Below are 15,236 nucleotides of genomic sequence, written 5' to 3'. Positions count from 1 at the left end.
GGATGATGTATAAAAATTAAATTGTGTTAAAAGGAATATCCTGGGAGAAAGAGAAAGAGAGGTGAATGTAGTATATCACCACACATAGATGAGTCAAGAAAGAGCCTTTACAAAGGAGTGGAAGAGCAGGGAGGTGAGAGGGAATGAGTGAGCCATACTGTCATCAGATTTGGCTTAAGGAGGGAATAACATACACATTCAATTGGGTATGGAAATCTATCTTGCCCTAAAGGTAAGCGGGGGTAAGGAGATAAGGATGGGGCAGTAATAGAAGGGATGGCAGATTGGAGAAAGGGGTAAATCAGAAGCAAACATTTTTGAGGAGGGACAGGTCAAAGGAGAGAAAGAAAAAATGGAGGGAAGGACAGGATGAAGGCAAATATAGTTAGTCTTTCACAACATGACTGTTATGGAAGTGTTTTGCATGACTGCATATGTATTGCTTATATTGAATTACTTGCTTTCTCAATGACGATGGGTAATGAGGGAGGAACAAAAAGAATGTGGGACTCAAAGCTTTAAAAATGAATGTTAAATTTTTTACACGCAAATGGGAAATATGACATACAAACAAAGGGATATAGAAATCAATCTTGCCCTTTGGGGAAATAGAAGGGAAGGAGATAAGAGAAGGGGGGGTGTGATAGAATGAAGTGAAGATTGGAGGAAACTGTAATCAGAATGCACACTGTCCTGGGATGGGGGAGGGGGAAAGGGGGAGAAAATTTGGATTTCAAAATCTTATGGAAGTGAATGTTGGAAATTGAATTTTTTTTAAAAGATTCAGTTCAAATCCCACAGTCTAGAGGAGGTCTTTCTTGATCCCCATACTGGCAGTGCCTTCCCCCTACCTCACATCTACTTTGTATACTCCCCATTATAACGTGGCCTCTTGAGGACAAGGACCATCTACTCTTCTTCCTTTTACTGTGCTAAAGTAAACTGTGTTAAGCACAGTTCCTGTTGCATATTAAGTGTTTAATAAATGCTTGTTGATCAACTGACAAGGGGGGTTGGAGAGAAGGGAAGGGTTTGTCTACAAATGACAGAAATTTTATTAAAAACAAAAGCATAATAAAATGGTAATTTTTTTTAAAAAACAGTAGGGAAGAGAGGGAAGCTTGCAGTTCACTCACCTTTCAAAGCAATATCTGATAAGTATTAAGACAAAAGTCAGGGGGAAGGCCACCCACAGGTCTTTAGAATGAGGGTAGGTAACCCCATCTGAATCTTCCAAGTCAGCCCATGAGAACCCAGAGGGCATCCAGTACTCTTCGTTCCAAAACCTGTTGTACAGGCTGGCCAGCATCCTGTAAGCAAAAGACTGAGGGTTTTACTAGAAATATCCTCACAAGGTTATAACAAAATCAAGGAAGAAAAGTATGTGCTGGTTAATCAAAAATTGTGTTTAACTGAGAATCAATGTATATAGTGGCTGGTTTTGGAAACAAAATAACTGCATATACAGAATAAAAGTCACAAATACAAGGAACCTTCAAACAGTTCAACCCTTTTATTTTAAATAAGGGGAAACCAAGGTAAAGAGTGGCAAAATTACTTGCTCAATGTCACATACTGAGTCAATGGTAGAGTCAGGTTTGAACCCAGATGAACTGATTTTCCTGTCCATGCTACTTTTTATTGTACCTGTTGCCCCCAGGACACAAAGAAGGCTTGGGCTAAGTCATCTTCTTCCAACACACAGGTTAAATCACCTAAGTACTCCTAGGCATAAGATACCTAGGTTTCCCAGACCTTGTCTAGCATCTATTTTGCCTAGCTTAGGCCTGCCCAAAACTGCCTGCTCCATAAGCAGGGATGATGGGCTATAGGGGAAAGGGGAAAACAATTTCCAGTGAGAAAGAATAGATCCTAGAACCACAAAGGTGAGAAGGCACTTAGAGTAGAGAATGTCAAAATTGAGAGGACCTTAGAACGGAGAATGTGATGACTGGGAGGGTACTGAGACTGCAGTGTGTCAGAACTGGAAAGACCTTAGGATATGAAATGAGGAGACAGAGCACAGTATACTGCCAAACAGAACTAGGAAATGTACCATGCCAAATGCTGATGGAGAAATACAAAAAACATTGCAGTAAGTCCCGTTTCCAGGCCAGGTTGTCAGATGGAGACAGAGACACAGAAATATGGACACTGGGGACAGGGTCAGGTCTGGGGGCACTCAAGTTCAAGAAAAAAAAGTGCAAAGAGAAGAGATCCTAAATGCTTTACAGGGCACTGCATGATGCAAGAACAGCTACCAGTGGGAAGCTTTGTCACCCACTACTGAGTTCCAGGCCATAGATCCAGGATAGAGAAGACAAGAATCTGTACCCAGGGGTGTCTTTGAGCATAAAGAATGGTCACAGGCCTGTGCTGGGTACTAAAGAAGGGAGAAGTTCAGAAGGAAGCAGGAGTTTGAACTCCAGGAGCAGAGCTGAGTCTCAGTTCCAGCTTCTAGCCAATTTGAAAACTGAAGAGGAATAATTAGGACAAAAATCCCAGAATAAAGTAGAACCTGTACTTCTGTCACTCTAAATCAGCAGAGGTTCCTAGCTGCCTGCTAGTGGCAGAGTTCAATAGCAGTCTACTACTGCTCAGACCCAAACCTAGGCCATGACTTTACAGAGATCAGACTAGGGGCAAGATGTAGTGATCAGACTTTGACCTAGATGAAACCACTTTTGAAGTACTGGAAAGCTTGCAGGTCTTTAGCCTGAGCTTTCCTTGAAAACATTAAGTACTCTCAAGAAATCAGGAGGAGGACCAGACTAGACATTCCTCTAAAAAGTACCCAGAACCTGGTCATAACATAAAGTCCAAAGTCAGGAAATAAACTGAAAATAAAATGAGAAAAAAATCTGACTATTAAAAACCATTGTGGTGACAGTGATACTCAAGACATAAACTTTGAAGAGAATGACTCCAAAGCATCTATAATCAAAGTCACAAAGCAAAACACAACCTGAGCACAAATTCAACTAGAATTCCTGGAAGATAGAAAGCAGAAGTTAGAATGAGTATTAAAGGAAAAAATTGAAAAACAAATGATAAATTTAGAAAAAGAAGTAACAACTTGATACAAAAATTATAAAAACTTGCCCAAGTAATAAACTCTCTGAAAATTAGAATGGAACCAATAGAAGTCAATGATTTCATGACACAATAAGAAATAATATAAATCAGTCAAAAGATGAAAAAAAATAAGTAAAGGTAAGGTAACTTATAGCAAAATAACTGATCTGGAAAACAGATAAAGGAGGAAAAATTCAAAATTAAAAGTGAAAAAATTAAATTTAAAATCTAATTTTAAAATAAAAAATTTGGACTCACTTAAGGTCATGATTAAAATAAAGGAAATTAAGCTTCATATTTCCAGGAATTGTAAAAAGAAAACTGCCTAGATGCTTTAGAACCAGGGGGCAAAGTAGAAATTTAACTAATTCAACACTCATCTCCTGGGGGGGGGGGTGGCAGCAGGACAAAGAAAACTCCCAAGAATATTCTAGGAAAAATTCAGAACTTCAAAGAAGTCAAAGAAAAGATACCTCAAAAAGTAAAAAAAAAAAAAATAAAAAGGAGTCACACCCAGGATCAAACATGATTCAGCATCTATCACTAAAAAGGAGTAGAGACATTGGAATAAGATATTAGAGAAAGCAAAGGAAATAAGTTGACAGCCAAGAATAACTTATCCAGAGAACTGATTAATTATATGGAGGAAAATGAACCTTCAATGCAATAGGAACTGTCCAAACATTTCTGATGAAATGGTCAAAGCTCCATAGAAAATTTGAAGTACAGATATAAGAACTAATACCCTGATTTTTTCAGATTATTTCCCCTATGTTTTCCCTTCCATTCCCTTCCGTTCCCTTCCCTTCCCTTCCCTTCCCTTCCCTTCCCTTCCCTTCCCTTCCCTTCCCTTCCCTTCCCAATATCAGTGACATAACAGGACCACTCTCAGGCCTTCTGTCTAATTAGAATACCTCTATGATCCCTGGTGATGATAAGATTTAAATGGCTCACATACCACCAAACCACATTAGAGTGGAAGCAATTTGTCCTTGTTTAGTTCTTTATCATGACTCATATGGGTTTACCTTTTTGTGTTTTTCTTAGTTCTTATATCTGTACTTCAAATTTTCTCAGTTTCCTCAACTGTTAAATGGAGATAATAATAACATCTACCTCCCAGCATTGTTGTGAGGATCAAATGAGATAATATTGTGCAAGTCCGTGGCACATAATAAGTGCTTATTAATAAATGTTTATTCCCGGGCTTTCCAGTCAACTGAAAGCTCTTTAAGGACTCATCTGTGTGAATTGGCAGCCAGAAAACAAACCTCCCAAATTCTAATCTAATCTTGGTCCACATTAAGACAGAAGTAGCTTCCAGGAATTAACTCTAAGGTAACAGGTCTTCCATACTCTGCATTAGTCAAACATCTGGGGTTTGTGGCACCATAATTTAAGAAGAATATGGATAGACTGGAGTGTCCAGATGAGGGCAGCCAGAATTCAAGGACTGTAGGAGAATCAGTTGAAGGAAATGGACATATTTATGTAGAGAAGACTTGGGAGTGAAGGAAGGGGCTGAGGAAGAGGTGATAACCTCCCTAGCATTTAAAGTACTGTCAAATGGAAAAGTGTGTTCTGTGTGTCCTAACAGGGCAGTACTAGAAAGAGGGAGTGAAAACTGCAAAGAGATCAAGGGGGGTGGGTAGTATGGGATGGGGGAAGTTTTTCATAGTGAGAACTGTCCCAAAATGAAATGGGCTGCCTCAGACAATGGTGGTTCTTCCTCTTTGGGAGCCTTCAAACTAAGGCTAGACAACCACTTCTTGACTATATTATACTATGGATTCCTTCTAGGTATATGTTACTCCTTCCAACTTTGACATTCAGTGATTTCAAGTCATTGTCTCTTGGGCCTTATTCTCCACATCTGTAAAATGAGTAGGCTGGAATAATGGTCCCAGAGAATAATTGACTCAGAGGTGGGGGACTAATTAAGCAAAACAAACAGACTCTACAGACTTTGTTTAACTATTTTTCTTTGTACCAGGGGAGGGTTCAATGGATAGTGCAGTGGAGGTATGGTGAGGTATCTGGTAATGACTAAAACCTAAAGGTATCAATTTTTTAAAAATAGAAATGAAAGAGGTGGAATAAGCAATCGCTGTCTTTTTTTAACCTCTTTTAAGAGAAACCACTAACTGAATAAAAGAAATGAGTGTGTTGGATTAGACTATCTAAAACCCCTTCCAATTCCAAAATTCTCTGATTTTCCCAGTCTAAGCACTCTTCTGTGGATGCTGAAATCCACTATCCTACTGTCTAGGGCTAAAATCAAGCCAAGCCCAGATTTTTCCTACTTTTAAGATTAGATAAGAGGTGAGGAGAGGAGGAGGAAGAGGAGAGGAGGAGGAAGAGGAGAGGGAAGGAGGGGAGAGGAGATCAGGTGAGGTGACATGGCTCTCCCTGGTCTCCCCAGACCATTCCTTCTCGAACAAATTCCATAACTAGGCTCCTCCTTGTTCACAAGAGTGACGTCTCAAGCTTTGCCTCTCCTCCTCACCTCCCCATCTGGTGTCAATGACAAGTCAGAAAGGGTAGAGGCTGACATGACATTGACAACTGTTCAGGACACATTAAGTGGTATCTTTCCCATCTTGACTTTCCACAAACTCTAAAATTAGTTGGTTCCCTGCCTCCCCAGGGTCTCCCTCTAAATTCCTCCCAGCCAAACCATGGGAGAATAGTTACCTGGATTCCCTTTAGGCCAGTGAAGGGGAAAAGAGGAGGAAAGAGGGAGAGAGGTAGTGAGGGAGGAAGGGGAGTAAGAGATTTGTCCCTCCTGGACTTCCAGTCAGAAATTGACACTGGTTACACTTTTATTACCTTAAAATTTCAATTTTTTGATGTTTTAAAAAGGAAATATGATGGCCATCCAAGTATAATTTAATGATCATGTGTTCAAGGGGAATTTGGCAAAAAGTTTTCCCTTAAAGTGATAGGGGATATTTTTGTCCTTTAGCAAGAACCTAGCGTAAAAGGGAGTGGATGAGAGGCCTAGTTCACCCCTCCCCAGGAGAAAGTGTATAAAATCAAAATTATGTCCTAGACTAGTGAGAGCAACCGCTGAGGCCATGCTCCACACTCCCCAGCTACCTCCCTCAAGGAATCTCAAAGTCATGAAGCAATGTAGATAAGGCTTAGATCACTCAGCTGGTGACTGCTCTGGCAAAAATGAGTCCCAGGTCACTGGGGCATTCTGGGAAGATGGCAGAGTAGGATATACATTTCCAGGCTCTCTAGATTTCCTCCACAAATAGAAGGAAAATTGCCATGAAATAAGAGTAGAGCAGCAAAAGTAAAAGGTAAGGCATGTGTCCTCCTATGACAACTTGAGAGGACCTCAGAAAAGACAAGGGACTGAGGCCTGGCCTAAGTGAAGTACAGACACATCCAGGTTGACTCCACAGAATCAACAAATAGCAGGCCCTAGGGCAGCTCTGTAATCAGACTAGGTAGGCCTCAAGAAGTTTCATCCCAAAGTTCGTCTTAAGCATGGCCTAAAGAAATTTCACCTCAAGACCTTTCACCTTGTGTATGTAGAGCCTATATCAGATTTCATGCCATCTTGGGGTTCGAGGAGAGGAGGTAGGAGGAAAAAGAACTTTCAGCTCACAGCCTCAAGAACTTTCACCTCACAAACTTTCACCCTTGCAAGCTTTCATCTAACAGCAGATGACTAGATGGGGGAAGACTGATGGACCTCTTAATTTTCTCTGGAAGCCAGGGCTCCCAGGCTGTGCTGTGGGCAAAGAGAAGTAAACCCAGTGAATGCAGGTATGATGAGGACCAAGGTCATTTTGGGGACAGTAAGGCTAGGAGACAAAACTGAGATTTGGGGGAGGAGAGGAGTGCCTTAGGATTAAACCCCAGACAGAATTCAGAAAATAACAGTAAGGAGACCTAGGGCAACCTGATCCACAAATCAGGATGAAAACTTGATTATAATAATGAGATACTATAAATAAAATAAAACAAAATAATAATAAATAATAAAAATGAGTAAGCAAAGGAAGAAGAATCCAACCATAGATAACTACTTTGGGGTAAAAGAAGATCAGGGTTCATATTCAGAAGATGAAAGTGAGGTTAAAAAATCATTTCTACCCCAAAGAGTAACATCAAATGGTCAAAAGCCCAAAAAAATTCTTGGAAGTACTTATCAGGAATTTAAAAATTAAGTAAGAGAAGTTGAGGGAAAAAATAGGGGGGGGGATGCAATCCAAGAAAATTATGAAAAGTAAGTTAAACAGTTGGAAAAAGAGATACAAGATGTTATGGAAGAAAATAAATTTTTGAAAACTACAAGTAGGTAAGAAGAATCAAATGATGTTATAAAACACCACGAAATAATAAAACTAGAAAAAAATAGGAGAGAATCTGAAACATCAAATTAGAAAAACAACTGACTTGGAGAAGAGATTGAGGAGATGCAGTTATAAAACTACATGAAAATTATGATCAAAAAATAATCTGGGTATAATATTAAAAGAAGTTGTTAAGGAAAATTTCCCTGAAGTTCTATAATGATAGGGCATAGTAGAATAGAAAAAAATTTACTGATCACCACATGAAGGAGATCCCAGGAGAAAAACTTAGGAATGTCATAGCAAAGCTTCAAAATTCCAGGTTAAGGAGAAAACATTGTAAACAACAAGAAAAAAATTAAATACTGCAGAAATACAGTCCAGATTTCACAAGACCTGCCAGCTTGTCTTTTAACATATTTTGAATGGCAAATGAGCTAGGGCTGGCTAGAATAAGCTAAGAATAACTTAGCAAGCAAACTTGAGGGTAATCCTGAACAAAAAAAAAAATGGACACTTGACAAAATGAAAGACACTCAGGTATATGTAACAAAAAGACCAGGACTCAATGGAAATTTTGAGATAAAAGATCCAGAAGAAATATAAGGAAAAGAATGAAGACTATTTCTGTCTAATGATAGCCATCTCAAGTGTGGAGTGGGGGGGGGGGGGAGAGGGAAAAAAAAGGAAAAAGAATCTAACATGATAACTTCATCATATATTTGAAGGGAATAACAAATTGTACATGGAAGATTCACGGTTTCATGTACAATCATCTTTTTATTGTATTATGCTGAGTAAATGCTAGTTTTATTCCATAAATTAAAAATAAAATAGAATTTTAAAAATGAATTCATCCCAGGTCTCCAGGCTCCAAGCACAGACTTCTTCCTACCACTCCAACTCTGCTTCTCAGGTTCACTAAAAAACCACATTCACTCTGCCCTCAAGAGTACACCACTTGTCATCTCTTTCTCTGTCTCTCTGTCTCTGTCTCTCTATCTATCTATCTGTGTATGTCTGTCTGTCACTCTCTTTCTATCTCTTTATCTCATATCCAGATCTCTATCAAAGACCTTCAGAAGTAGGGGAGAAAATAAGGGAAGAGAGACTGGAAGGACAGCTACACATACCTTCTGTAGCTACAGAGGTGGAAGGGGGGAAAGTAAAAGGGGCAGGGTTGAGATCTGGGGGTCCTAGAAACCTGTACCTACAACTAACTATGGAAAATCTCAATAGCCTAGAAAGTAACACTTCCCAAAGAAGGCAGGTGATGTTCAAACACTAGTTCCTGGCTTGCTACCTGGGCAATCATTAACAAGTGACAATCTTTTCTGGGTATTACATAAGGGTGAAAAGAGGTGTGTATTTATGGTGTTGGGAGCTGTGATACTGGAATGAGTGCTGTTTTGTGTGTGTATATGCACATGTATGAAAAAATTCAGACATTATGAAATAAGACAAAGAAGGGGAAACTTACAAGGATGGGGAAGGGGCAGTGTGTGTGTATGTGTGTGTGTGTTAGAGGGGTAGTGAAAGCATGTGATTGGGAGAACCAGAAACCTTTATTCCCAGCAAAAACAGAAGAGGACCAAGATACCACCACCCTTTTGGTATCACAGCTAATGGCAAGGGGAGGGAAGTTGTGCTTATGTGAGTGCCTTGGAGTAGCCTCTTAAGGAAGGATCTTGAAACACTAAGGAAATGAGTGGGGATTATTTACCTGCTGGAGCAGCAAACACAGAGGGACAGATGTTGAGAGGCAGAACTTTCCTGTGGTCACCCTACTCAGATTGTTTAAACTTGGGAGTCTCTCCTGCCCAGGCAGAAAGCTGCCGCCTCCTGAAAAAAAGGCAGAGTAAGTTAGTTTAGATCTCCCTCTCTTTGCCACTCAGAAGCAGCTCCTGGGGAAGAAGGGCGGGGATGGCACAGAACCTGGTACACAACCAGAACCAGGGGTTGTGGAAAGCAAGGGACCAGAGAAGAAAGAACTGAGATCTTTAGCTGGAACACTGAAACAACCTGTATTGGGAGGAGGTAGAAGGAAGAGGTGAGGGTAGCCAAGGGAATACAAAAGAAAGATAATCAGGACCCTGGCCAGAGGAAAGTCAGCAGGGCTGGAGAGGGAAACCACATAAACAAGGAAGAGACTCTAGGAAAGGGCTTCAGGGGGTCGGGGTGGGTGAGGCTCATGAGTAGGGGCAAGGGACAAGGAACAACCTAGGTAGGGCTATAAGTCAGGTGGAGCTAGGACTGAGGGGGTTGGAGGGGACACAGAGGGAGGGCCTAGGTAAAGGCTAACTAGGGACTAAAGTTGGAGAAGGAAGGAGGTTAGAAGATAGGACTTAGCTGGAGGTTGGGATGGAACCTGAAATGCCTGCAGTCCAGTACACTATTTTGGCCCTTACACCTCTGGGTTGTCCCTAGCCACAGCTCTACTAGTTTACCTCTAAGCCCTCCACTCACAACCCTTAATAAAGGATCTTTGCTTCTCCACCCCATCTACATAATCACCAAGGCACTCAGCCCCACCCAAATATAGAATCCTATAAACACCTATCATCTCTGCACCCTCCAGACTGATGACCCACTGAATCTCATATACAAGGGCAACTTCCTTTGCCACTTGTTCCCAACTTAACTCCCTCTATATTAAGAGCCTCTATCCACTCACATCCCCTTCCTACAACTCCCCCTCTTCCTCCCACAACATACACTGGGGCCCTCTCAGGTCCAGCTGGTCCACTAATAGGAGGCAGAGAACAGTATTACCCCATCCCACAGAGATACAGTTACACTGCTCCACTCACAATCTCCCACCTCCCAACACTTATAAGAGCCCCATAAAAATGCACAAAGGTACACACAAACCCAATCTATTTGGTTCAGACACCATCCTTCTAACTTCTCCTTTCTCTCTTTACATTTTTGATCAGACTATGGAGTGTCTGAAACTAGGAACTACCACCTGCCTTCTTGGTCACAAATCAAGGACCGAAAGACTATCTCTATCCTACTATTCATCTCCCTTATCTTATATGTGGGGACTCTTTTCCTTCCCTCTTCCAAAAACCCTAATTTCTACAGAATTTGACCTTCCCATCACCTCACCTCCTCTCTCTCACGTCTCGTGTCTAATCAATTGCCAAATCTTACCGTTTTATATTCCCATCTCTCCCATCCAGTCCTTTCTGTCCACTTATAAATACTAATCTTGTTCAAGCCTTTATCACCTCTCACCTGCCTGGGGTTTCTCTGCCTTGAGTCTTTCCACATTCCAACCATCCTACACACAATTGCTAAAGTAATTTTCCTTAAGCAAAATTTGATCATGTGCCTCTACTACTTCTTTGTGACCCCATTTGAGATTTTCTTGGCAAAGTTACTGGAGTGGTTTGCTATTTCCTTCTCCAGCTCATTTTACACATAAAGAAGTAAACAAGGTTAAGTGATTTGCCCAGGGTCACATAGCTAGAAAGCATCTAAGTCCAGATTTGAACTTGGGGAGATGAAGTCTTCCTGACTCCAGGCCCAGCACTCTATCCACTGTGCCACCTAACTGCCCTGCTTAATTTAGTGTTTAGCTGTTGCCTTCAAGATAAAAGAGAAATTACACTATTAGATGACTAATAGAAACTGATGGAATATAAAGTGAACAGAAGCAGGAAAATAATATATAGCATGACTACAACAATGGAAATGAAAAAAACAGAAATTACATCAATGGCTTTAAGATTAACAATCAAGCCAGGTCACAGGGAAGAGGGAGGAAATTGTACTACTCTCCTATCTTTGCAGAAAGAGAGCAGTCTGCTGTCAGAGTTCTGCTGGTTAGTTTTGCTGACCTACCTTTTCCTCTTTCTCTTTTATTATTTTAGGAATTTGCTCTCTGGATTACATTATAATAGATAGGAGAGAAGAAAGGAAAGAACAAGCATTTTTAAGCACCTAGTAGGTGCTAGGCATTTGCAAATATTATCTCTTTTGATAATGGGGGGAAGACAGCTCCTGAAAGGGGACTGAAAAAAGAGATGGTGTGGAAAGATCCCAGTCCCAAGGAGGAGGAAAAAATGTCAAATAGAAGTCATATAAAAATGAAATATAATGATAACATTTTTGTTTTAAAAATTCTAAAGTTCTTTTGGGTCAGTGGAGAGGAAGACGATGAGGAGGAGTTAATTATAGGAATGGGCCCATGTGGGATTTGGTTTGTACATCTGTTTTTGTTATTGTGATTTGCAGGACTAGTTCTTTCTCTAGGTTATCGTTCTCTGTCCCCTTTTTTCTTCCTTATATACCTGACAATCCCATGTAGACACTGAGTGTTGGCAGGGCAAAGATAACAGTATCTGCCTCTTTAGACTGGCTCTCTCTCTTAAGGGTGGAGATGAGAGTTCTGTCCTGACTAAATGCTTCAAATATCCAGAACCAAGACACCATTTAGTCCAACCTTCTCCCTTTTATGCCCGTATAAAACAAGGATAAAGGATTTGCTTAAGGTCATGAAAATTGTCTCAGACATTGTATTTTAACTCCTCTGACTAGAGAGTCAGGATTCCTTGCACTGTACCAAGTTGTGGGGTCTCCAGAAGCCAAAGAGAACAGAGTCACTGGCTTTACCCTTCTTCTGTTCCTGAGCTGAGAGGTTGGTTTTTTTTTAACTCAATTAAGCAAAGAGACTGGCTTGCCTTACATTGGAATAAGCTCTGAGCCAAAAATCAGGAAGGTGGACTTTAGCCTGATTCCATGAGGCTAGGTTGTGACCTGAAGTCTTTCTTTCTCCTTTCCCTGAAGTTCAGTTTCCCCATATGACTGGCAGAGGGCAAAAGAGAAAAATCTGGACAGGATATTAGGGGAAGAGGGAAAAGGGAGAGAAAGCAAGCATTTATTAATCCCCTATGCACTATAGTATGCTATAGTATAGTATACTATAGTAATGCACTATAGTAAACATTTTGCAAATATTGCCTCACTCTATCTTCACAACCATGGGAGGTAGGTGCTATTCTTACTCTCACTTTATAGTTGTGGAAATTGAAGCAGACACAAGTGATTTTCCCAGGGTACATAACTAGTAAGCATCCAAGGCCAGATTTCAGCTCAGTTTTTCCTGACTCCAGGTACAGACCTCTATCAATTGTGCCACCCAGTTGTAATGAATTAGAACATTCAGATGGTTTTTATAGACCTTGAGACATCAAATCTGAAAGGGACAATAGTGCATGGAATGTGATGAGTGGGAAGGACTTTTGAGTTCATGGGGTGATAGGTTTCAAGGTGAAAGGGAACATAGAACTCATTAAGTCCAACTCCCTCATTTCACAGATGAGAAAACTGAGGCAAAAAACTATTAAGTGATTTGCCCCAGCATCACTCACATTGTAATAGAAATGAGATTTGAATGAAAGCCCTTTAATTCTTATCCAGTCATCTTTCCAATGAGCCATACTCTCCTCAGCACTGTCTTAGGCACTAAGGCGGTAATGACAGCAGATTTTTCTCATCCCACCCATTTATTTAATAAAGGAGGAGCCTGAGATCCAAGAAGGAAAATAGAATTGCCCAAAATGAAATGCCAAGTCAGTGGATATTTGAACCCAGGGTTCTTAGCTCCCAGCACAGTCTTTTCTTTGGCTCTATACTTAAAATGGTATTTTATCATCTTCTCTGGTTCCCAAAGCTGATGGTTGCTGTCTCTTATTTAAATGAATGAACAAATAATTTAAAAAAAAAAAAAAGCCTCTATATTGCAATAAAAGTGTTCTCTTTCCTTAGGTTTCCTAGAGCCCTTTGGCTAAATCTATCCTTTGCCTCCGCCATTTTGTTTTTTAATTATAGCTGTTCATGGACAACTTATGCCTCTTACCCCATAGCATGGAAGCTTCTTGAGGGAGGCTATTATACCATTTTTATATTGTTGTGTCACTCTCTCAGAGATATTGTTAGGTCTCTGGAAGTTCATTGCTACCCCAGATTTCAAGGAGAATATATATCTCTACCTACTCCTAACACTATAGCTCAAGATCCCCAATGGTGTTTACTCCATAAAACATAAAACAATAGATACAATTAGCCTAGAAAAATAAAACCGATCATTCATTATCATAAACCTGGGGTCTACTCTTCCTCAGTTACAGATAACATCCATGAGAAGGGTGTGCACAAACACATAATATGATAGTGAGGGAATATATGTGGTCATGCAACTCATAATTGCCTGGTAGCCTTCCTTTTTGTAGAGCCCTAATTCACCCCAATCCTAGGGACTGTACTGCTTCTGAGAATTGCTCAGCTGGATCCTTAGTTCCTCTCTGCAGCTCAACTCGCATATGCCATGTGTAGATCTCTCTTGAGGCAACAGCTAAGTCTTTCTCTGCTGTCTATATCTCTACTGTCCTGGAAGTTGTGTCCTCCCCCAAGTGAATGCTTCTCCATATATTTCACTTTTTGAATACATCTTGAAAATTATATTTTTTAAAAATAATTTCAAGGGAGGAGTCAAGGTGGTGGAGAGAGGCTAGGAAATCTCATGAGCTCTCCCCAGTTTCCCTCAGAAACAATGTTAAATCAAGCATCTAAAAGAATTCTGGAGGTATAGAATCCACAAAAAGATGGAGTGAAACAATTTTCCAAAGATAACTTAGAAGAACTTCAGGGGATGTCTGTATCACTTGGAAAAAGAGGAAGCACAACCCAGCACAAGTGGGATCAGGCAAGCCAGTGGGAGGCTTTAGCCATACATAACTCAAAAGAGCAATAGAGACCCTGTGGTTCTGGATCAACAGGTCAGTGGCACAACAGGCCAGGTGTAAGGCCTCCAGCCCCAACACAGCAGGCAAACGGCCAGCCCTGGAAGCCAGGGCAAAACAAGTGTGACTAGACTGGACCAGCCCAGGGCAGTGTGCAAACTGCCAGCATTAACCTGGTGAACAGGGCCCTGGGCCACAGTGCAAGAAGTTTGAGAGAGTACCCCCTATACTCCAGGAGCAAAGCTCAACTTTTTAAAATGAGCAAAAAACAAAAAAGAGCCCTGACCATAGAAGCTACTATGCTTACAAGGAAGATCAAAATGCAAACTCAGAAGAGGATAACAATGTCCAAATGCCTACATGAGAAGCCTCAAAGAGGAATATGAATGGCTCTCAAACACAAAAAATTCTCTTGGAATGGTTCAAAAAGGAATTTAAAAATCAAGTAATCAAGGTAGAAAAAAATTAAGAAAAGAAATTAAAGTTATGCAAGAAAATTATGAAAAAAGAGTCAACAGCTTGAAAAAGGAAGCATAAAAATTGAAGAAAACAATTCCTTAAAAAGTAGAAGGGGCCAAATGGAAAAAGAGGTACAAAAGCTAACTGAAGAAAATAATGCCTTAAAAATTAGAATTGGAAGCTATTGACTCTATGAAACATCATAAATCAGTCAAACAAAGTCAAAAAATGATAAAAATATAAGAAAATGGAAAATACCTCATTGGAAAAATAACTGAATTGGAAAATAGATCCAGAAGAGATCATTTAGGAATTATTGTACTACCTAAAAGTCATGACTTTTTAAAAAGTGGCTAGACAGCATCTTTCAAGAAAATATCAAGGAAAACTGCCTGATATATTAGAACCAGAGAGTAAAATAGTCGTTAAGAGAATCCACCAAATGCCTCCTGAAAGACATCCCAAAATTAAAACTCCAGGGAAAATTGTAACCCAATTCCAGAACTATCAGATCAAGGAGAAAATACTGCAAGCAATCAAAAAGAAACAATTCAATTCAGATATCAATGAGCTACAGTCAGGATCACACAGGACTTAACAAATTCTACATTAAAGGACCAGATAGCTTGGAATATGACATTCC

General features: G+C 40.2%; 1 protein-coding gene across 1 annotated transcript in view; it reads right to left on the bottom strand.

Annotated features, from left to right (window-relative positions):
* LOC138141907 (ceramide synthase 4-like) overlaps positions 1-1,309 on the bottom strand; it is a 19,213-nt gene extending 17,904 nt beyond the window's left edge. The window contains exon 1 of the mRNA XM_069062831.1: positions 1,137-1,309. Within this exon, the coding sequence (XP_068918932.1) occupies positions 1,137-1,309 (173 nt within the window). The remainder of the gene's footprint in view (positions 1-1,136) is intronic.
* Between the last annotated feature and the right edge of the window lie 13,927 nt (positions 1,310-15,236).

This window comes from Petaurus breviceps, unplaced genomic scaffold, assembly GCF_028583685.1.
Source record: "Petaurus breviceps papuanus isolate PSGF00001 unplaced genomic scaffold, PetGlider_PUasm1.0 103, whole genome shotgun sequence".
NCBI lineage: Eukaryota > Metazoa > Chordata > Mammalia > Diprotodontia > Petauridae > Petaurus > Petaurus breviceps.
The sequence above is the reverse complement of the archived record's forward strand: the minus strand, read 5'-3'. Positions and strand labels throughout refer to the sequence as shown.